A 21,592-nucleotide genomic window follows, 5' to 3' on the forward strand; every position below is an offset into this window, starting at 1 on the left:
ATTATTCACAGTTGATCAAATAACATTTCTGTTACTATATACAGTGTTCTGGTTCTGCTAATTTCACTTTGCATCAGTTCATGTAAATCTTTCGGGTTTTTCTGAGAGCATCTTGCTTGTCATTTCTTAAGCACAATGGGTATTCCACCACAATCATATGCAACTTGTTTAGCCATTTCCCATTTGATGGAGTTCTCCTCAGTTTCCAATTCTTTGCTGCCACTAAAAGAGCTGCTATAAATACTTTTTGTACATATAGGCCCTTTTCCATTTTGTTTTTTATCTCTTTGGGATACACACCCAGTAGTGGTATTGCTTGGTCAAAGGGTTTTGATAGCTCTTTGGGCATAGTTCCAAATTGCTCTGCATCTAGAATGGAGCTGGACATACATGAATTTTTAAAAGACTTTCAGTAGCAAAGGTTGAAATGAAAAAATTTTCTTTCAGACCTCTAGTTAACCAGAAAACATTTCCTCGAATCTGTTGAGCACAATTTTACAGTCCCTATTTTAACAGAGTAGTTAATTTTTTGTAACCAGACTGAATTCAGTTATTCTAACTGGAGTCAGTTCAATCTGTACATATTAAGAATAAAGTTTGAGAGTAAGCATTATCTCTCTAAAATGAACATTTTAGCTACTTTCTAAGCTCAATTCCAAGGTGCTTTCCAAAATAGTTGGACTAATTTATAGCTCCACTAACAATGCATTGGTGTGGCTGGTTTTCTACAGCCCCTTGAACATTAACTCATTAACTGTTACCATCTTTTGCCATCTTTGCAAGTTTGCTAGGTGTGGGGTGAAGCCCATTTTCACTTCCCTTGTTATCAGTTATTTAGAGCATTCTTCTATGTGGTTAAGAGTTTACAATCCTTTGGGACACTAGTCATATCCTTTGATCATTTATCTTTTGGGGATTGACTTTTATATACTATATATTTACATACTATAAGCTCAGTTCTTTGACTAAAATCCTTATACAACTTGGCTATTAGATCTCTGTCAGATTTATATTTTGTAACAAAAGACTCTGGTATTATCAGTCTTTTGCTCCAAAATCTAGAGTGGTTCTCCTGTGCCTTGAGTAAAGTTCAAATTCCCGGCATGTAAAGCCATACAATCTGAAACCAAGCTACCATTATCTCATAATAACTCTCCTTCACATACTGTATGATCTAGCCAAACTAGATAGTTCTCATCCCCCAAACACCCAGTATACTCTGATACCTCCATGCCCTTTGTTCATGTAATTCCCTGTACTGATAATATCTGCTCTTTAGTCATTTCTAACCACTTTTCAATGAATGATAGTTATCTTATGTAGATAGCTCATCCTTCTACTTGTCTAGAAGTTCCTTGAGAGCAGGGACTGTTTGCTAGGTAGACTTTGTGTCTTCTCTAATGTCTACATAGAGCAGTTTAACACAGTAGATGATTAATATTTATTTTGATAATTAAAAATTGAACTAATAAATAAAACTAGGAGCTGGTTCTATGAAAAAAACCAAATAAAACGATTAAAACATTAGTTAATTTGATTTAAAAAATAAAGAAGAAAAACCAAATTACCAGTATCAAAAATAAGACGGTCAGTGCATTGTCAATGAAAATGAAATTTTAGCAATTATGAGATATTTGTTTTCAATGCCTAAACTGGGGAGAGCAAAAATGGAGAAAGAAAACTATAGACCAATTTTCTTAGTGAATATCAGTGCAAACGTTTCAAATAAATTACTACCAAGAACATTACAACAGCATATCACAAAGATCATACACTGTGACCAGATGGGGTTTATACCAGCAATGCAGGGCTGTTTCAATAGTAGGAAAACTGTCACCATAACTGACCTTGTCAATAACAAAAAATGATACAATTATCTGAATAGATGCAGAAAAAGCCATTGACAAAATACAACACTCATTCCTATTGAAAACACTAGAAAGCATAGGAATAAATGGAGCCTAAAAAAAGATAGTATCTATTTGGATAGCTGAGCGGTGCAGTGGATGGAATACCATGCCTGGAATCAGGAAGACTTGAATTCAAATCCAGACTCAGACACTTATTAGCAGTATGATCCTAGGCAAGTCACTTAGCCCTGTTTGCCTGTTTCCTTATCTGTAAAATGACTGGAGAGGGAAATGGCAAACCACTCCAGTATCTTTGGCAAGAAAACTCCAAATGAGGTCATGAAGAGTTGGACACCTGACTATAACGACTGGACAACAACAAATCTATCTAAAGACAAGATCAAGCCTTGTCTGTAACTGGGATGGACTTGAGGTCTTTCCAGTGGGATCAGGGGTGAAGCAAGGATGTCCATCATCACTACAATTATTTAGTGCAGAAATGCTAGCTATAGTAATAAGGCAAGAAAAAGCAATTGAAAGAATAGAAATGGGCATTTGTTATACTTAACCTAGAGAATCAACTAAAAAACTAGTTGTAACAATTAACTTAAGCAAAGTTGCAGGATATAAAATAAATCAGCAGCTTTTCTATAAACTACCAGCAAAACCCAGCAGGAAGAGATAGAAAGAGAAATTTCATTTAAAGTAACTGCAGACAATATAAAATTCTTGGTAGTCTACCTGCCAGGACAAACCTAGAGACTATATGAACACAATCACAAAACACTTTTCACACAGATCTAAACAGTTGGAGAAATATTAATTGCTAATGGACAGACTGAGCCAATATAATAAAAATAACCATTCTACCTAAGTTAATTTACCTTTTCAGTGCCATACTAATCAGACTACCAAGTAACTATTTTATAGAGCTGTAAAAAATAGTAACACAATTCTTCTGGAAGAACAGGAGATCAGGAATATCAGAGGAACTGATGAAAAAATGTGAAGGAGGGCAGCCTGGCAGTACCAGATTTCAAACTATATTACAAAATAGCAATCAAAACATTCTGGGACTAGCTAAGAAATAGAATAGTTGATCAACGGGGTAGATTAGGTACACAGTACATGTAGTAATTGACCATAGAAATGACTCCAAATCTCTAAGCTTTTGGGGTTAGAACTTAACCATTTGACAGAAATTGCTGGGAAAACTGGAAAGCTATTTGACAAAAAGTAGGCATAGCCCAGTATCTCACATCATATACCAGATAAGGTCAAAATGGGTATAAGGTTTAGAGATAAAGGGTGATATCATAGGTAAATTAGGGCAGTGTGGGAAAATATACCTTTTAGATCTATGGATAAGGGAAGAGTTCATGACCAAACAGGAAACAGCAAGGATCATGGAAATAAAATGGATAATTTCAGTTGCATGAAATTAGAGAACTTCTACACAGACAAAACTAATACAGCCAAAATTTGAAGGAAAATAGGAAACTGGAGAAAATTTTTTACAGTAAGTTTCTCTGATAAAGACTTCATTTCTCAAATATATAGGGAACTGAACCAAATTTATAAAAATAAGAGCCATTCCCAGTTAATTAATGGTCAAAGGATATGAACAGGCATTTTTCAGAAATGGAAATTAAGGCTATCCATGGTCACATGAAAAAATGTTTTAAATTGCTCCTGATTGGAAAAATGCAAATTGGAACAACTCTGAAGTACCACCTCATGCCAATCAAATTGGCTAACATGAAAGAAAAGGAAGATGACAAATGCTGGAGGAGATGTGGAAAAATTGAGACACTAATGGATAGTTCGTCGAGTTGTCAACTAGTCCAAACATTTTGGAGAGCAATTTGGAACTACTGCCCACAGGGCTATAGAGCTACTGTACATGCCCTTTGACTCAGCACTGCCACTGCCAGGTCTGTATCCCAAAGATATCAAAGAAAAGGGGGAAGGGACTATTTGTACTATTTGGTGGCAAAGAATTGGAAATTGAGAGGATATCCATCAGTTGGAGAATGGCTGAACAAGTTGTGATACATGGTTGTGATGGAATACTGTTGTGCTATAAGAAATGGTGAGCATGATGGTTTTAGAAAAACCTGGGAAGATTTATATGAACTGTTGCAAAATGAAGTGGGCAGAATAAGGAGAATAGTGTACATAACAGCAATATTGTATGATAATCCGCTGTAAATTATTTAGCTACTCTGGTCAATACATTGATCCAAGACAACTCCAAAGGACTGATGACGAAAAATGTTATACACCTCCAGAGAAAAAACTGGCAAACTCCGAGTACAGATGGAAGCACACTTTTAAAACGTTCTCTATTTTTCGTTTTGTCTATGTTTCGTTTTGCAATGTGGCTAATAAGGAAATGTTTTGCATGATGTTACTTGTGTAGTTGATATCAAATTGCTTGCCTTCTCAGGGAAGGGGGAAGGATGGGAGGGATGGAGAGAATTTAGAAGTCAAAATGTTGAAAAATGAATGTTAATTTTTTTATATGTAATTGGGAAATATTTAGCAAAATAAAAAACATGTATACATTTTTAAAAAGAGTGCTGTTGTTGGAGTCAGGAGAGCTGGTTTCCAATACTGCCTCTGATAGTTATGGTCATATTATTTGTGACCCTTTTGTCATGGGTGTGGAATAAATGAGGTGTGTGAAGTGCTTTGTGAGTGGAAGTAAAGTGGCTAGATAAGGGGTAAACTCTGTTATTAAGAGCTCTGATAATGTGACATATTCAGGTGTCTGTTGTGTGCAGAGCACTACTCCAGGCATTGGGGGAGAATGATACTTGTGCTTTTAGGTTACAGTGTGGGAAAAGGAGATGATCCAGGCCCTTATTCTGTATTCTGTCACAGAGACAGCATAGGAGAGTGAAAATCAATTGAGAAGCATTTATCAGGTACCTGCTGTGTTCCTGGCACTTCGGTAGGTGTGCAGGTACAAAGAGGGAAACAATCCTTAATTTCAAGAAGCTTCTATTCTAAGGGAGGAGACAAGATGTCTTAAGTACAAAGAAAAATGGGAATAAATATTACACAAAGTGGTTAAGTATGAGGTGGTTTGAGACTAAGGATGCTGTCATTTGGTGGGGGCGGGGGTGGGGTGGAGGGGGGAGGATCAGGAAGAACATTGTAGAACATGGCGGTTGGATTTTGAAGGAGAAGGACTGTGTAGGGTGGAGGTGAGGAGGGGGTACATTTCCGACAGGAGGGACAGCGGAGCAATGGACTTAGAGACGGTGATGGAGTCTTATAGGTGAGGAGCAGAGGCAAGGCCAGTGCCAGAGAAGTAATGCCCATTGACACTGGAGCGGTTGGTTGAACCCGGGGTGTGAAGAGTTTTAAAAGCTAAACAGAGGAGTTTGTGTTTTTATTGTTTTTCTAGTGGCAGTAGTGGGCCGCTGGAGTTTATTGAGCAGGGTGACATCTGTGCTTGAGGAAAATCCCTTGCAGCAGAATATGGGGTAGATGTGAGTGGGGAGAGACTGGAGGCAGGGAGGCCAACAGGAGGCTGCTGCAGTGGTCTGGGAGAGAGGTGACGAGGGCCTGGACCAAGGTGGTCGTATGACTGGAGGAAAAACATGGCAGGAGTAGGGCATGAGGAATTGTAGGTAATGCTGGGGTTATGTTGGTGCCTTTGACAAAAGCAGGGAATTTTGAAAGGGGCGGGGTAGGCTTGGGGGAAGAGTCGAGTCTATTGAGGACATACTGAGTTTGAGACGTCTCTGGAACATCCAATCTAAAATGGTAACTGGTGATTAGGAGAGAGGCTGCGGCTGGATATATAGATCTGTGATTCATCTGCATAGAGGCGACAGCTAAACCCATGAGGGCTGACAAGTTCACCAATATAGAGCATCTGGGGAGAAGAAAAGAGGGGAAGTCTCACTGAGCTTTGGGGAGCACCTAGGTAGGGTCATGTTGTGGATGGTGAGCCATTAAAGGAGTCTGAGAGGGAGCAGTCAGGGAGCTAGGAGGAGAATCTGGACGGAGGGTATTATAGATGTAGGAGTCAGTCAACTAGCATTAAAGTGCCTACTATGTGTTGGGCACTATGCAAAATGCTAGAATAATAATAATAATAGTGATAGCTAACATTCATAGCACACTTAGTATGCGCCGTACTGTGCTGAGTGCTTTAAAATCACCTCATTCGATCCTTACAACAACCCTGGGAAGTAAGTACTATTGTTATCCCCGTTTTACATGTGAGGAAACTGATACGAGCAGAGGTGAACTGACTTGCCCAGGGTCACACAGCTAGGCGGTGTCTGAGGCCCCGTGCTCTGTGCTGTGGCACCCCTAGCTGCCTGTAGTCTTAACTGCCAGAAGAGGAGGGTGTCCAGCAAGGTCAGAGCCTCAGAGAGGCTGGAAACAGGACTGCAAAGAGAGCATGTGATTTGGCCATAAGGAGGTTTGCTAAGAGAATTCTAGGTGACCTCTGATTCTGGGTTTGGGGCTCTGAGCCCATCTGAGCAGTTTCTTTATCAGTAAGTACGTGAATCAGAGCTTTTATTGAGCTGTTGTGTGCCAGGCACTGCGCTGAGTGCAGAGGCCACCCCTGCCCTCAAGGAGCTCATATTCTGATTGGGAAAAGTATAACTAAGCACATACAAGATACATGTATACACAGAGGGGAAGCTCCGAGGTATACGAGAAAGGGCCCTCTCCAGAAGGAAGAGCTAGAACTGAGTCTGGGAGGAAGCCAGGGAAGTCGGAAGGTAGAGGTGACAGAGCGGACAATTCCAGGCATGAGGCTCAGCCAGTGCAAAGGTCTAGTGTCAGGAGATGGAGGGTCATGTATAAGGAACAGCAAGGAGGCCAGTGTGGCTGAGGACTCAGAGGGGAGTAAAGTATCAGAAGACCAGAAAGGTAGGAAGGGCCCCGGTTGTGAGGGGCTTCAAATGCCACACCAGAGGACTTTATATATTTGATCCCAGAGGCCACTAGAGGTGCTTAAGCAGGGGAACCAGTGAAAACGCTGTTGTCATAGAGTAGGCAAGAGGTGATAAGGACCTATCCCTAGGGCAGTGGTTTTGTGATGGAGAGAAGGGGGTGTTTGAAAGAGATGTTTGAATGTAGAATTGACAGGCTCGGACAGCAGCTTGGAAAGGTGAGGTGAGTGGAATGAGGAGTGGAGGATGACCCTGGGGTTACAAGTCTGGGTGACTGGGGGATGGTGCTGCCCCTAATAGTTATGAGAGAGTTGGGAGGAGGGGAAAGGTTTGAAGGGTAAGATGATGAGTTCTGTTTCAGGCATGTTAATTTTGAGGTGTGTAGGTCTGAGAATTGTCTCTATAGAGATCATAATTGAACCCGTTGATGAGCTCCCCAGATGAGATACTATCTGGGAGAAAAGGACCCAGGCCAGAGTCTTGGCAGCACCCATAGTGGGTGAAGGTGACTGAGAAAAAGCAATCACACAGGAGAGCTGAGTGAGAACAGAAACCCAGAGAGGAGAGAAAGTCATGGAGGAGGTGGGGACCAGCTGTGTCAGAGTTTGCAGAGATGTCAAGGAGAAGGAGTATTAACAAAAAGCTGTCTGGGAGCAGCTAGGTGGCACAATGGCTAGAGAACCAGCCCTGGAGTCAGGAGGACCTGAGTTCAAATCCAGTCTCAGAAACTTACTAGCTGTGTGATCCTGGGCAAGTCATCTTACCCCGATTGCTTTCTTCCCTCCAAAATAAATAAGAACCTTAAAAAACCAACACAGAAGGCTATCCAATCTGGCAGTTAAGAAATGGTTGGTGACTTTGGAGAGGGTAGTTTTGACTAGATGATGAGGTCAGAAATCAGATTGCACAGGGTTTAGGAGCAGGGAGAGGGAGGAGAGATACTGAACAATATTAGCAGAGATGGGACCCTGGGGAAGTCACATGTCTTCTTTGTGCCTCATTTTCCTTATCTGTAAAGTGAAGGAGTTGAACTGGCTGGTTTCTAAGGCCTCTTTCACTACTAAATCTGTGATCTGTGGATTATATTTTAGAAGCTTGAGATACCTGTGTGCCTGCCCACAGGTTATAGGTGATGTGAGATTGGATGTCAGGAGAAAGATGAGGGTTAGTTATGTAGATTCTGGAGAGATATGCATAGAGATTCAATCCAGGGGAGCTGATTAGATCACCAAAGGAAAAAGTGTAAAAAAAGTGAGAGGAGGAGGTGTGCATATACATTCTGCAAAGGTGGTTGGACGAGCATGAGCAGTAGAAGTAGGTAGTTAGGGAACAGGAAGGGTTTTGGGAGAAAGGTAAATTCTGTTTGGATGTTGTTGAGTACGAGATATCTATAAGCTATTTGGGCCAAGCAGTTGATGATTTAGGGAACAGAACTGGCAACTGATTAGATATGAGAAATGAGGAGTTCAGTTCAACAAACATTTATTAAGTGCCTGTTATGTGTAGGACATGGTGCTACTCTTGGCATGAGTGGGGAACAACCCCCACCCCCCCCAAAATCAGTCCCTGTTCTCAAGATGCATCTATTTTTCTGGAGAGATTTATTTTATTCTGCTGGAGAGATTTAACATATGAACAGTTGAATAAAAACCCTTGAGGAGAGAGAGAAAACTAGCTAGTGATGAGAAGATCCAGAAGAAGTATCTGAGCTGATTCTTGAAGGAATCTCCAAGTTGTAAGAGGTAGAGGTGAGGAGGGCCCTACATTCTAGGCAATGGATAACCTGTGCACGAGTGTGAGATGGAATGGTGAATTTGTGGCATGAAGGGGAGAAAGGTAAAAGTAATTTTGGAAATGTGGGCTGGAGTTTGGTTGTGAATGCTTGAAATGCCAGGCTAAAAAATTGGAATCCTATAATTTCAATTATATTAAATTGAAATGTTTTTGCACAAACAAAGCCAATGCAACCAAGATTAGGAGGGAAGCAGAAAACAGAAAGAATTTTTACAACCAGTGTGTCTGATAAAGGCCTCATTTCTAAAATACATAGAGAAATGAGTCAGAATTATAAGAATATAAGTCATTCTCCAATTGATAAATGGTCAGAGGATATGAACAGTTTTTAGAGGAAAAAATTAAAGCTATCTATTGTCCTATGAAAAAATACTCTAAATCACTATTGTTTAGAGAAATGCAAATCAAAACAACTCTTAGTTACCACATCACACCTGTCAGATTGGCTAACATGACAAAACAGGAAAATTATAAATGCAGGAGAAGAAGTGGGAAAATTGGAACACTAATGCATTGTTGGTGGAGTTGTGAACTGATCCAGCCATTTTGGAGAGCAATTTGGAACTATGCCCAAGGGGCCACAAAAATGTGCATACTCTTTGACCCAGCAATACCACTTCTAGGGCTGTATTCCAAAGAGATTGTACAAAAATATTTATAGCAGTTCTTTTTGTGGTGGCCAAGAATTGGAAATTGAAGGGATGCTCATCAATTGGGGAATGGCTGAACAAGTTGTGGTATATGAATGTAATGAAATACTATTGTGCTATAAGAAATGGTGAGCAGGCAGACTTCAGAAAAACCTGGAAAGACTTATATGTACTGATGCTGAGTGAGGGGAGCAGAACCAGGAGAACATTGTGCACAGTTACGGCTACATTGTATGATGACTGACTTTGATAGACTTGACTCTTCTCAGCAATGCAAGGTTCTAAGACAATTCCAAAAGGCTCATGGTGGAAAATACTATCCATATCCAGAGAAAGAACTATGGAGTCTGAATGCAGATCAAAGCATACTGTTTCCTCTCTCTTTTTTGTTTTGTTTTGTTTCTTATTTCTCATGGTTCATTCCATTGGTTATAATTCTTTACATGACTATTGTGAAAATATGTTTAATGTGAATGTATATGTAGAGCCTCTATCATATTGCATGCCATCTTGGAGAGGGAGAAGGGGAGGGAGGCAGAGAAAATTTTTTTTTAAATTTATTTTTATTTTTAGTTTACAACAGACGGTTCTACATAATTTTGAGTTCCAGATTTTCTCCCCTCCCTCTCCAAGAAGGCATGGAATCTCATATAACTACCATGAATGACTTCGCATTGAATTAATTTATACACTAGTCAAGTTGCGGAGAAGAAGTACGACCAATGGAATGAATAATCAGAAAGAAGAAACTGAACCAAAAAAAAAAAAACAACCCAAAAACAAAAGAGAAGAGAAAAAGGCGAGCATGAAGTGTGCCTCAATCTGCATTCAAACTTCATAGTTCTTTCTCTGCATGTAGGTAGCATTCTCCATCGTGAGTCCTTTGGAGTTGTGCCTTCACCTTGTGTTACTGAGAGGAGTGAAGTCTGTCAGGGTGGGTCCTCACGGAATCCATATATCTGTGGTTGTGTACAGTGTTCTCCTGGCTCTGAGGCAGAGAAAATTTAACACTCAAAAGCTTGTAGAACTGAATGTTGTAAACTAAAAATAAATAAATAAACTAAAAAAAAAATTTAAATTAAGGATTGGTATCCTAAAGGCAAGGGAAGATTCTTGAGCTGGGGACTAACATGGTCAGATCTGTGTTTCCGGAAGATTATTTTGGCAGATGTATGGAGGAGGGTTGGGAGGGGGCACTAATTAGGAGGAACAAAAAGAGGCGAGTCAAAGATAACATCAAGGTTTCAGAAGTAGTGAGGTCCAAAGAGTTCTGGGAGCATCAAGGTAAATGTGTGTAGGCAATTTGTGGTGATAGTTGGAGCTATAGGAATGAAGGAGTGAGTTTATTAAGGATGAGCATGGAGGGAAGAAGGAGAGCATTTGCCTTAAAGAATTAGGAAGGGGATGAAGAGGCAGCAAAGGAAAGAAAGAAGTGGTTAGAGGTAGGGAGAGAGAAATAGGAGAGCAGAGTGGTACTGACTCTCAGGGAGAAGGACAGATAGAGTGAGGGAGTTCGGTCAGCAGTGTCTGCTGCTGCAGAGAGAATGTCCGGAAGGATGACCGGGGGAAAAACAAACCAAAACAAAGCCATTGTACTTGATTTGGAAGATACTGACCTATGAGAAAGCAGGGAGACACTGTGGCCCCAGTCCTTCCTGTACTGTCCTCCGTGAGATTTGGTGGGCCTCCATAATTATTAAGGAGTGCCCAGGGCCAGAAATCACTGTCAAACTGTTGTTGAAGAAGAACAGGAAGGTAGATTCTGTCCAAAGACGTCATGAATTAGAAGTTTCTTGTTGGGGTAAGTGTAGAATGGGTGGATGTTTGGAGATGCTGGAATAAAACTGGCAGTAGGGCCTGAGGGCAAGGGAAACCACCATGGGCGTCAAACTGTGGGCTACTCGTGGACTTAGAAAACCACAAATTCACATTATCTATGTTGTATTTTTAAAATTTTGTTAAACATTTTCCAACTCTGTTTTCACCTGGTTCTGTCTATCTCAGGGAATTTTGTGCTGCTGTGAGTTTGATGCCTGAGTTGGGGAGGTTCGGAAGCTGCTGACTAATGGGCTGCCTTTGTGCTTCTTTCAGGCTTGTTTTCAAGAGCCAAAAAGAAGTTTTTTAGAATCATCAGAAGAGTCCCTATCATTGGTACTAAGGTAAGTATAATCTTTCTATGTCCTTTAAAAAAAAATAAGTTTTTATTGTTGTCTTTTCAAAAAAAAATCATCATAATTTTCCCTAGGGAACTTTCCCATCTAAAGACAAAAAAAAAAGTAAAAATTCAGCATAACTGAGCAGTGCATTGAAGGCAGTCAAAAAATATGTGCCTTGTGCCATGCTTGTGAGCCTCTCACCTCTACAAAGGGGTGGGGGTGGATGTCTTATATCTCTCCCTTCCAGCCATGCTTATTTTTTTTTTTTAGTTTGAAACACTGACTTTTGACTTTTTCTGGTTAATTTTTTGTTTACATTATGCACAGCTAGTTTTAATGAATGGGAGTTTGAATAATGCAAAACTCGATTTAGTGCAAATTATAAAATGATACGTTCCATGTAAAGCGGTCCAAAATGCAGTTAATGCTGCGCACGTAAACTCGTTGAGGGTTTTGATACCTCCCTATGTTATTGATCTGCACTTGCCTGTGCCAAATGGGAAGGGATATGATGTGCTGCTGCCTACTCTATTACCTACAGTTGTGTTAACTTTTAAAAAATGGACCAAAGGGAGACTACTTTGGACGGAAACACTGCCAGTGTAACAAAAGAAGAGGCTTGTTATTACATTTGGATGAAAATGTGATGGGATTGAATGGCACGAATGTGGTTGTAGGGTCTGTGGTATGGAATGTCATCAAGCACATGAGCAAAATGAGAGAAAAGGGCGGAGTGGAATCAGGTTTGGGAACAGTTACAAGAACGAGATGTGTAACAGTGATAGAAATGGAATGCCTTTTAGCTGTATGGATTAAAGATTGCAACAAAAAATGCATTTCTCTTAGCAGAGCAACCATGTAGACAAAAGTGTAGACAGTGAAAGAAATGGAAATGAAGTGGATAGTGATTGCTTTGAAAATCAAGGTCACTTGCATGATGTCACGCTGGAGAGGTGGAGAGGTTCCGATGAGGACACAGGATCTAAATATCCTGAAGCTCTGAGGAAAATAACCAAAGAAGGTTCATACACTGATTGACAAATTTTTAACGTGGATGAAGCAGTCTTAGTCTGAAAAAGAATGCTGTGGGTTTGATACCTTTGTCATACACTTGAGCAAGGGCAGTTTGAGAGCTGCTGAGTGATGGGCTGCTTATGTTTCTAAGAAAGAGAAAACTCATCCTGGATTTGTAGTGTAAGGATCTTCTAACACATTTACTGCAAGGAGGTGATGTAGTAGGGGATTTAAAAAGAAAACCGAAAAAAAAAAAACCGAAAAAAAAATAAAAAGAAAACCGATGTTCATTTGTCTCAAAATCCTTATGTTCTGAGAGGCTACGACCATCCTTTGCTTCCAGTTTTTTAGTGATCAAATAAGAAAGCACATGTGACCAAAAGCTATTTTTGAGGACTGATTTTCAAGTTATTTTAGCCCAGTTGTTGAAAAATAATGCAAGGATAGTAATGTTGCAGTTAAAGCATTACTGATTTCCAGAAATGTTCCAGATAATCCGATTGCACTTGGTGTTTTGTGTGAGAATGCAAGCACGCGTGCAGATTTGATGAGATGTGGATAAAACTCTCTGTTCCTCTCACCATCTAAAGGCAGATTTGGGTGAAGAGAAGACAGTGTAGCCTACGCTGCTAAAATATTTTCTGTGACGATGATAATAATAATGATAATGTTTTTGTCATATCATCGGTGTAGGCTTCGCTTTAGATATGATTATTCAGTGAGCTTATAATTTTTAAACTTTTGCTTGCTAAAACTACTCCATTGCTGCATAATAAACATGAATTAGAAATACATTTTCTTATCCATTCCTGTTCTATTACGTTAATAATTAGATTTAAGAACTTTACTTTAAAAAATTTCATCCTATATTTCTATTGGGCTGGAACAAATTACCATATTTTACATGTGATCCTAACTTCGAATAGTCAGATGACCACTTTACTGGATTCATTACGTACACTAATCAGGATCTAGCTTACATTGTTTTCTTGGCTCCGCCTACTTTGGTCTGAATCAGTTCATGGACATTTTTCTTTGCTTCTCTGTGTTCATCACATTTATCATTTTTTATAGCACAGAACTCTTTTGTCACATTCATGGAATTAAAAAGCTTCTTAAGGAATCTGTTTTAGGTTCCTCCTTTGGAATAGTTTCTATGTTATTGCCTTGTATATCTTAACTCCTGACTGTCTCCCTCTGTTGTGCTTCACTCTTAGCTCCTGTAGATGATAGAGAAGCTATTGCCCTCTGGTAAGAATGTTCCTGTGTCTGACTCTGCACTTCGTTATTAACCTTTGCACTCTACTCAGTCATCTTCCTCCCCCCTGCCCCGCACCCCCAGCCATGAATTTCCTCCCCTCTGGGTGTCACCCCCAGGTACTGTGATCCCCTTCTCCTGAGACCAGAGTGGTCTCTCAGAATGCCAAGTCTTTGTAGATTACATCTGTTGTCTGGTCCCATTCTGGCTTCTCTCTTGTCTCAGCCCCCCCTTAAACCTCCTCCCCAGTTGTCCTGGAGTATCGGAGTATTGCACCTTCCTGAGAGACCAGGAATTATTTCCTTCTCGTTGTCAAACCTTGACACAATGAGGGTATATCATCTCTTGTCCTCTATCTCCCCTCCTCTCCCCCTCTAGGTGCCCCCTTCTTCTATGATGTGGTGCCACAAAAGCATTGATTCGCCCTTAGGCAACCCCAAGGCAATTTAGGCAAGATGTGGGCTGTGGTCTAGGATGTTTCAGGCTTATTTCTCCACCATAACCTCTATTTGTTTTTCATCTTTTACCCTGGAGTACTTTTTAAAACTTCTATTTTTTTAATAATATTTATTTTTTCCTTAATTACATGTAAAAAGAATTTTTAACATTTGTCCTTTTTTTCCCTTAAGTTTTGAGTTCCAAATTCTATGCTTCCCTTCCTCTCCTCCTCCATCCCTGGAAAGGGTAAGAAATCTGATACAGGTTATACATGTGCATTCAGGTAAAATATTTCCATATTAGTCATTTCATGGAAGAAACTCCTTGAGTACTTTTAGAAAGAAATCTCTTAATGGTTTCTCTGTTGTTGAGTTTGTGGCAGTTGCCTTTTGTGGCTGTTTGTTTATCCTTCTTATATTTTTGTGTCTGGGGTGCCTGGCATACGTGAGAAGCAAATCACTGGTTCAAGTCTGCTTTTATTTCTAGAAGTGCTTCGACCCTTTAAAAAAAACCGTTTTTACTGATGTCATCATAGTTTCTCATCCCAAAGCCTTGCTTTAGAAGACTCAGAACTGTCTTGGGGCAGTGAGGTGGCTCAGTGAATAGAGTGCCTAGTCTGAAGTCAGGGAGATTCATCTTCCTGAGTTCAAATGTGACCTCAGACACTAGCTGTGTGACCCTGAGCAAGTCACTTAACCCTGTCTGCCTCAGTTTCCTCATCTGTGAAATGAGCTGGAGAAGGAAATGGCAAACCACTCCAGTATCTTAGCCAAGAAAAGGCCAAATGGGGTCAAGAAGAGTTGGACACAACTGAACAACAAAAACCTTCTCTCCTGCCCCTTTCCCTCTGTTTCTGGCTCTCCTGCAGAGGTTTCCTCCCTGCCTCCCTGACTTCTCAGCTTGGAGCTGAGATTTCCACTGGAAAGAGGGAGGGGAGACTTGGGATGGAGTTGGGTATTGTCCAGAGTTCCTGTGGATCAGCTAGTCTGGTAGGTGGAACAGGGAAGTCAGTTCACAGATTTGTTCTTTTTTTTTAATAAACCTCTTTTTTTGAGGTCCTAGATTATGGAGACAACTGAGGTTTCTTTATCTTTCACAAATAATTTCTATTTTGGAAAGGTTTGAGAGGGTGAGTGGATCAGAGAAAATGTCTAGCCCTCATTCTTATTGCTCACATGACCAGGAGTCAGTCGCTTATTTTTTATTGAATGTTCATATTTAAAGCTATTTAAAGGTTGGGCTCAGGTTTGTGGAGTCTATTACCTTAGGTTGCCTCTTGAGCTCCTTTGTTCGTTGGGACTGATTATTCTTATCTCTGCTTTGGTTTTTGGTAGGTGAAGTGTTTGAATTTCCTTTCTTGAAGGTCTTTATCATGATAACTTGTAGAATTTATTATTTGTCATTGGAATTTTTTTGAGGGTCACAAATTGGCATTTATTATTTAAGTTGAAGAACAAGTTTTGAAGGGGGTGGAGGGAGCTCTAGGGGAGAAGACAGAAGGGAGGAGACAGGGAGATGAGAGCCTCTCATCTGTGTCTGCTCTAGATGGGGCTGATCCCGATTCCTGAGCCTTGGTCTGGGGCACTGTAACAACAATCCAGGTAGCAGCTGCTGTGAGGGTGTAAAGCCAACAAAAACCAGCTCACAGAACACTGCAAGCCCAGGTCCTTTTCATCTGCTTTGTTAAGGAAAGCAACATTAAGGGGTTAACAATCTTACTTTAATCCAGCATACAAATAACATCCACCTAGTTCAGGGGAAAAAACCAGCACCCTGAATTACAGACCAAATACAATTCGTAGGTATCAACATCTGGGTATACAGCCGGGGAGCTCATTAGAACGCCTGGCCCAGAGTCACAAGCCGCTCCTGCTGTGGCTCAGAGCTCTGAGAGAGAACCTAACCTCTGCACTTATATGTCCTGAGGGCCCTGACCTCACCCAGGCTGGGCATGGAGAAGTTCCCCACCCCCATTATCATATCAGATACAAATCAATGGCTCCCAATTGTCTCAGTGCTGAGAAATACAAAAACCATCCCATTTTATCTGCCCCATTCAAATAAAGGCCAGAATCATTAAAGGTCAACAGCAAAAAGTCCCACCTTAATTACTATTACAGGCATACAAGGAAGCACTCCATAAGATGAGGTTCCAGGGGGTACAGGTTTAGGAAAACGTTAAGGGATGGCCAAAGTTACACATTGAACCATGGGAGGGGTGGGGGCGGAGCTGGGCTTCTCTTTGGATCAGCAGCACTGCTTCCCTTTATGGAACTGAATCCTAGTTATAGTTCCATCCTGTGCATTTCAGTTGTTATGAAACATTCTTGTAGTTAAAGTGTTTGTGCTGAAGAATTCTTTCATCGTCTCTCTAGCTTCTTGTACTTTGCTTCTAGTTTCTTTGACTATGTACCCAGTTTGTAGGCTGCCTGCTCCAGAGCTGCTGCTTGCCCCTCAGCTAAAGTGAAGTGATCCAGATAAGACCCAAGTGCTACATATTTCTGGTTTAAGTCCTCTAGGTTTCTACTTATGTTTACTGCAATATTTTTCATTTCTAGATACTTCAAGCTAGTCAGTTTGTTCATTTTTTCAAGAAGTATAGTCTTCACTGGTGACTGTCAGCTCACCTGTCAGGTATGTATCATTTTGGAGAACATGTCCTGGCACGACCTTGTGATGTCCTCCTCAGCAGACTGTGTGGTCTTCTTGGCTGTCTCCACCACTTCATCATCTAGGTTGGGCAAGGGAGGAAGGAAAAAGAATGGAGGGAGGGATAGGAATGGGCAAAGAGAAGGGAGAGGAGGGGAAAGGAGAAAGGAGGAAAAGGGCTGGAATTGTTCGATTTAACTACTATATGTCTTGAAGTTTGTAGCATAGGTTCCCCCCTTGCCCCACCTCTCAGCTGATCTGTGGATTCTTTTGATTGGCATTTTGTTTTCTGTGTTAAGAAATTCTGGGCACTTTTCTTGTATTATTTCTTAGGTTATAATGTTCAGATTTTTTTGTCTTTCATGTTCTTCTGGAAGCCCTATAATTTAAAATTTTTTCTTTGCATCTTGTCTTTACGATTTTCTTGGATAGATATGTTTTCTTTTAACATCTATCTATCTCTCGTCTTCCAGATTATCCTTCACTTCTTTGTCTCTGCGTTCTCAATCAATTATTCTCTTTTTGACTTGCCACTGTGAATTCAAATTTCAGAAGTTTTGTCAGTTATTTCTGCTGTTCAGGCCCCAAATTCTTCTTTCACAATTCTTCTCTTTTTAATGATTCATGAGCATAATGCTGTTGTTCCATGCTCTCTTGGGAATCCACAGATTCCTTTGTCTTATCTGGCATTGATTCATTTTCCTTATTCTTGTAACATTTATTCATAAACGCCTGGACTTTTGGCTGATTTGGAGGCCATATTCCCTTTCGATGTTAGTATCTTTTCTGTTGGCTTATCTGCTTTCATGCAGGTCTTTAATGGGTTTTCTTTCTCTTGAGACTTTTGGTCATCTTAATCTTTTTTCCTTATTTTTCCCTGTTGCCTTCGGCCTGGAGAGTTTTTCATATTCCACAATTCTGAACCGATCAGGCATGTTCATAGTCATCCTCGAGGTCATGAATCTCGCCTCACTGATACAGACCTTTGATTTCGACTATTTAAAGAAAGAATGGGGATAATAACTGTACTGCTTCACAGGGTTGTTATGGAGATCCAGTGAGATGATACTTGGATACTTGGAAAGTGCTTAGCACAGTTCTTGGCATTAGAATAAGTTCCTTCTCTCCCTTCCTCCTGCCTGCCCCCAAGCTCCTTGGGTTTCATGGGTTCAGAGTAAGTCAGGTGTTTAATGGGTGGGGTGTAGGCAAGGTTCTGGTCAGAAGGTTCTAAATGGTTTCTCACCCCTGGGGTTCTAGCAGAGAGGTTCAAGTTGACTGGGAATTGGCAGTTTTTCGCTTGGGGGGAGGTTCCAAGGAAAGATGTTTCTGGATATGTTGGGTTCTAAAGAAGGGGTATGACCAGTGCACAGAGAGTTTCTCGCATCCAGAGTCTAGACCTGATAGTGTTTTTCTGAACCACAACAGGCTGTTTGCTTGGCTTAGATAGTCAAGAAGATAAAGAACTCCACTCTTTGCACTCTGGTCCATGGCCAGTAATATGTGTGGACATCGACCTTTGTATCTTTTGTGTGGTGTTTCTTTTTTTACAGGTAAAGATAAACAAAATCCATCCTCGGAAAAAAAATGGAACCAGAGAAGTTTGTATTCTCTTGTTTGCAGCCTTCCCTTTCTTTTGTCTTCGGGGGTATCACTTCTCTCCTTTCTGATAACCAGTGCTCTCTTACTTTCTAACCTTATTTTCTCCAGTTATGAAAATGAGACTAGATTGATCAATTCTGTGGTTACTTTTAGCTCTAACCTTCTACGATACTAATTAGAGAATTCTCCGGTTACACTTGGGAAGACCCAGTGGACCTGAAGAGTTCATAGGATGGAGGCCCAGAGAGGAGCATTATCTGCCTGAGATCACACAGCAGTGATACAATGGAACTCGTGGATTCTGGGGCAGAGGAGAGTCTACAGCAAGTTCTCCTTAACCCTGCCCTTTCCAGCACAATAAGTGGGCCTCAGGCAAGCCAAGTGTGCCATGTGTACCTGCCTTACACTCCGACAGAGATGATTTAGACTAGGAGGAGCCATTTGGATGTTGTGAAGATTTGAGTGGACTGCCTTGGCAAGGTGTTGTCAGGCTGGAGTTAGACCAGACGTTGGCTCTGAGCCTAACCCTAACCCTGCCTCCTTGTAATGTTGATTGTAGACCTCTCTCATCTTCATTGCTTTCAGATGGCCACCACCCTACTTCAGACCCTCATTGCCTCTTGCTCAGACTGCCTTGTTTTAGCTCCTTAATGGTGTCCCTGCTTAGGTCTTTCCTCTCTCCATTCCATTCACCACCCAGCTGTCAAAATGCCACTCCCCTGCTTACAAAACCTCCCTTGGCTCCCTAGTGCTTTCAGGATCAAACTCTTCTTTTTGGCATTTCAGTTCTTCTGCCACTTGGCTCCAGCCTGTCTTTCCAGACTTAAACCTTGCTTCCCTTCCTGTCCCCTTTGATCATGCCTGGAGGCCTTTGTGCAGCCTGCCCCCCTCGCCAGAAATGTACTCCTTCCTCATCTTTGTCTCTTAGAAGTCCAGGCAGCTCAAATGCAACTTCTTGTAAGAAACCTTTTCTGATTTTCCTCAGCTGCTGCTGCCCTCCCCCCAGCAAGATGCTTTTTATTTTGGGTGTACTTGTGCATATACCTTTTGTTTCCTCTGATGGAGTGAAAGCTTGTTGGGCGCATTTGTCTTTGTATTCTTAGTGCCTGGTGCAGAGACACTTGATAACTCTTGCTGATTGATTGGCCCTCAGTTTCCATGTCTGTAAAATGAGGGAATTAGATGAAATGATATCTAAGGACCCTTTAGCTCCAGATGCTCTTATCCCATTGCACAGGTGCAGTAAAGGGTAGGGAAGAAGGTACAAGCAAAATGGATTTTTCACGCTTAGTATCTAGGGAAAAGTTATTGTTGAAGGAAGAGGGAGAGAGGGAAGAGAAAGGAATCTGGTTCCTAAGTTTATTAACCTGAGAACAAGGCTTGCAGAGGGCATGACATTAAAAGGGAATGGGTGATATGGGCATGAGAGGCTGGGTAGAGGCAGCAGACCAAAGGGACTCTCTTAGGCAGCTGGTGGTTCTGAATCAAGGATTAGGAAAAGGGTTGTGAGAGTTTGTTAGTCATATGATAGGAAATTACATTCTGCCTGGGATTCCCCCTCAACGTGATCTTGGGCTGAGGCAGGGAGGTATTGATGTGTTTTCTTGCAAATGCCAGAGAAGCAGAAGCGGTGTGGTGATAATGAAAAGGGCATTGGATTGGGGCCTGGGTTCAGATTCTGGCTTTGCTACTTACTTACCTGGGTGACCTTAAACACACTTAGCATCTTTGATCATCCGGGTGCGTGATCTATAAAACAAGGGGTTTGGAGTAGATGACCTTGAAGTCCCTGTTGAGTTGTAAATCTGATCAGAAGGGTGCCAAAGAAAGGAAATCAGTCCTGCTTTCTGGACTAGTGAATGTCTGGGGATCGGGGCTCTTGGGACCTGGCAGAATTCACATTGGGCACCAATTCCTTTATCTTTTCCCAAGGTGGCAGAGGATGATACATAATCAGATACATTGTGTCTTCATCATATACTGGGCTTCTGATTGGAATCACAGCCCCAGTTCTGGAAAGCAAAGGACTTAGTATCCAGGTGCTCTTTATTTCGGCAAGAATTTGTTCTTATTGTTTGAAGTGTGGACTGAGCAGTGCCTCCTGACATGGAGATAGATACAGGCCCACATCCAGGGTTTGCAAAGGATGCTTGGTGGAGATAGATGGTGTAGCATGGTTATAGTGACTTGGGTCAGATCAGCCCTAGACTTCAGGGCAGAAGGTTTCCGTTGTGGGGAAGGAACCTCCAAACCTAGCCCCTGAATGGAGCTGAAGCATTCACTCTCACTGGTCAAGCTTCATTCCTTTCCAGGTGCCACTCCCCCGCAAACAAAGCTGAAATTCCCCAACTGCTCTGATGGTCTTACTGCTGTCATAGAAGGAAAATTGTTGCCTAAGTTGGGACCTTCTCATCATAGTTTAAACCCATTTCCTGGATGATCTTCATAATTCTGTCATTGACTCTTTTTCAAGCTCTCAATGTTCACAAGTCTGTTGAAATTGTCACCCTTCAAGGGGTGCTGACCTCCTCAAAACTCACCTGTGGCAACGTATAAGGGTACCTGTGTCCTTAAATTTCTTTAATTCTAGTAGGTTACTTTTTCAGACTTCTGAAAGGTTGTTGTACAGTCCAGGAAGCAAAGTCTGACAGCTTGGTCACTTCCCTTTCTTTTGGGAAAATCCGGGCCTTGCCCCAGGGTAAGTGTTTTTATCCTGACACTAAACACAATCTTTTTTCCATTCTGGTTGTCGATTGTATGTCCTTTTGTTTTTGGCAGATCAGAGAAAGATTTAGCAAGGCCAGGGAAGACATTATCAAGAATCTGTCCTTCCTGAAAGTGGACATGGAGTATGTGAAAAAACTGCCTGCTGAGGGTTTAAGCTCATCTGACATTCTGGAGAGGCTCAAGGACTACAACTCCCTTGGTACGAGTCTGTGTGTGTGCGTAATGAACCCTTCCTCTAAATGATAATGGCCTGTGTCCACAAGTCAAAGAGATCCACAAAGCTGGAAGCTGTGCTATCAGGACTCATTTGTTTATATTTGAGTTTCCTTTTTCTCAAAGGATGGATCAAATATTTCCAAGTTGCATTTCCCCCATCTAAATTGCACTTAAATTTAGACTCCAGCCCCAGACAATTAGGACTTAAAATCTTATGGACCATTTAAATTCATGTGGGAATGTGTAAAGTAGAATTTTAAAAAATTAATATAAAAATTAAAAATTCATTATCAGTATATTTTGAGAGTACTTGGTA

At 41.2% G+C, this 21,592-nt stretch overlaps 1 protein-coding gene across 2 annotated transcripts in view; it reads left to right on the forward strand.

Moving 5' to 3' along the window:
- The window catches only part of SGPL1 (sphingosine-1-phosphate lyase 1), an 84,051-nt gene that overhangs the window by 34,404 nt on the left and 28,055 nt on the right, over positions 1 to 21,592 (forward strand). For both annotated transcript variants that reach the window (XM_036735192.1, XM_036735193.1), the window contains exons 4-5: positions 11,311 to 11,378; positions 21,112 to 21,259. In XM_036735192.1, coding sequence (XP_036591087.1) covers positions 11,311 to 11,378; positions 21,112 to 21,259 — 216 coding nt within the window. The remainder of the gene's footprint in view (positions 1 to 11,310; positions 11,379 to 21,111; positions 21,260 to 21,592) is intronic.

Source organism: Trichosurus vulpecula, chromosome 8 (assembly GCF_011100635.1).
Source record: "Trichosurus vulpecula isolate mTriVul1 chromosome 8, mTriVul1.pri, whole genome shotgun sequence".
In the NCBI taxonomy this organism is placed as follows: domain Eukaryota; kingdom Metazoa; phylum Chordata; class Mammalia; order Diprotodontia; family Phalangeridae; genus Trichosurus; species Trichosurus vulpecula.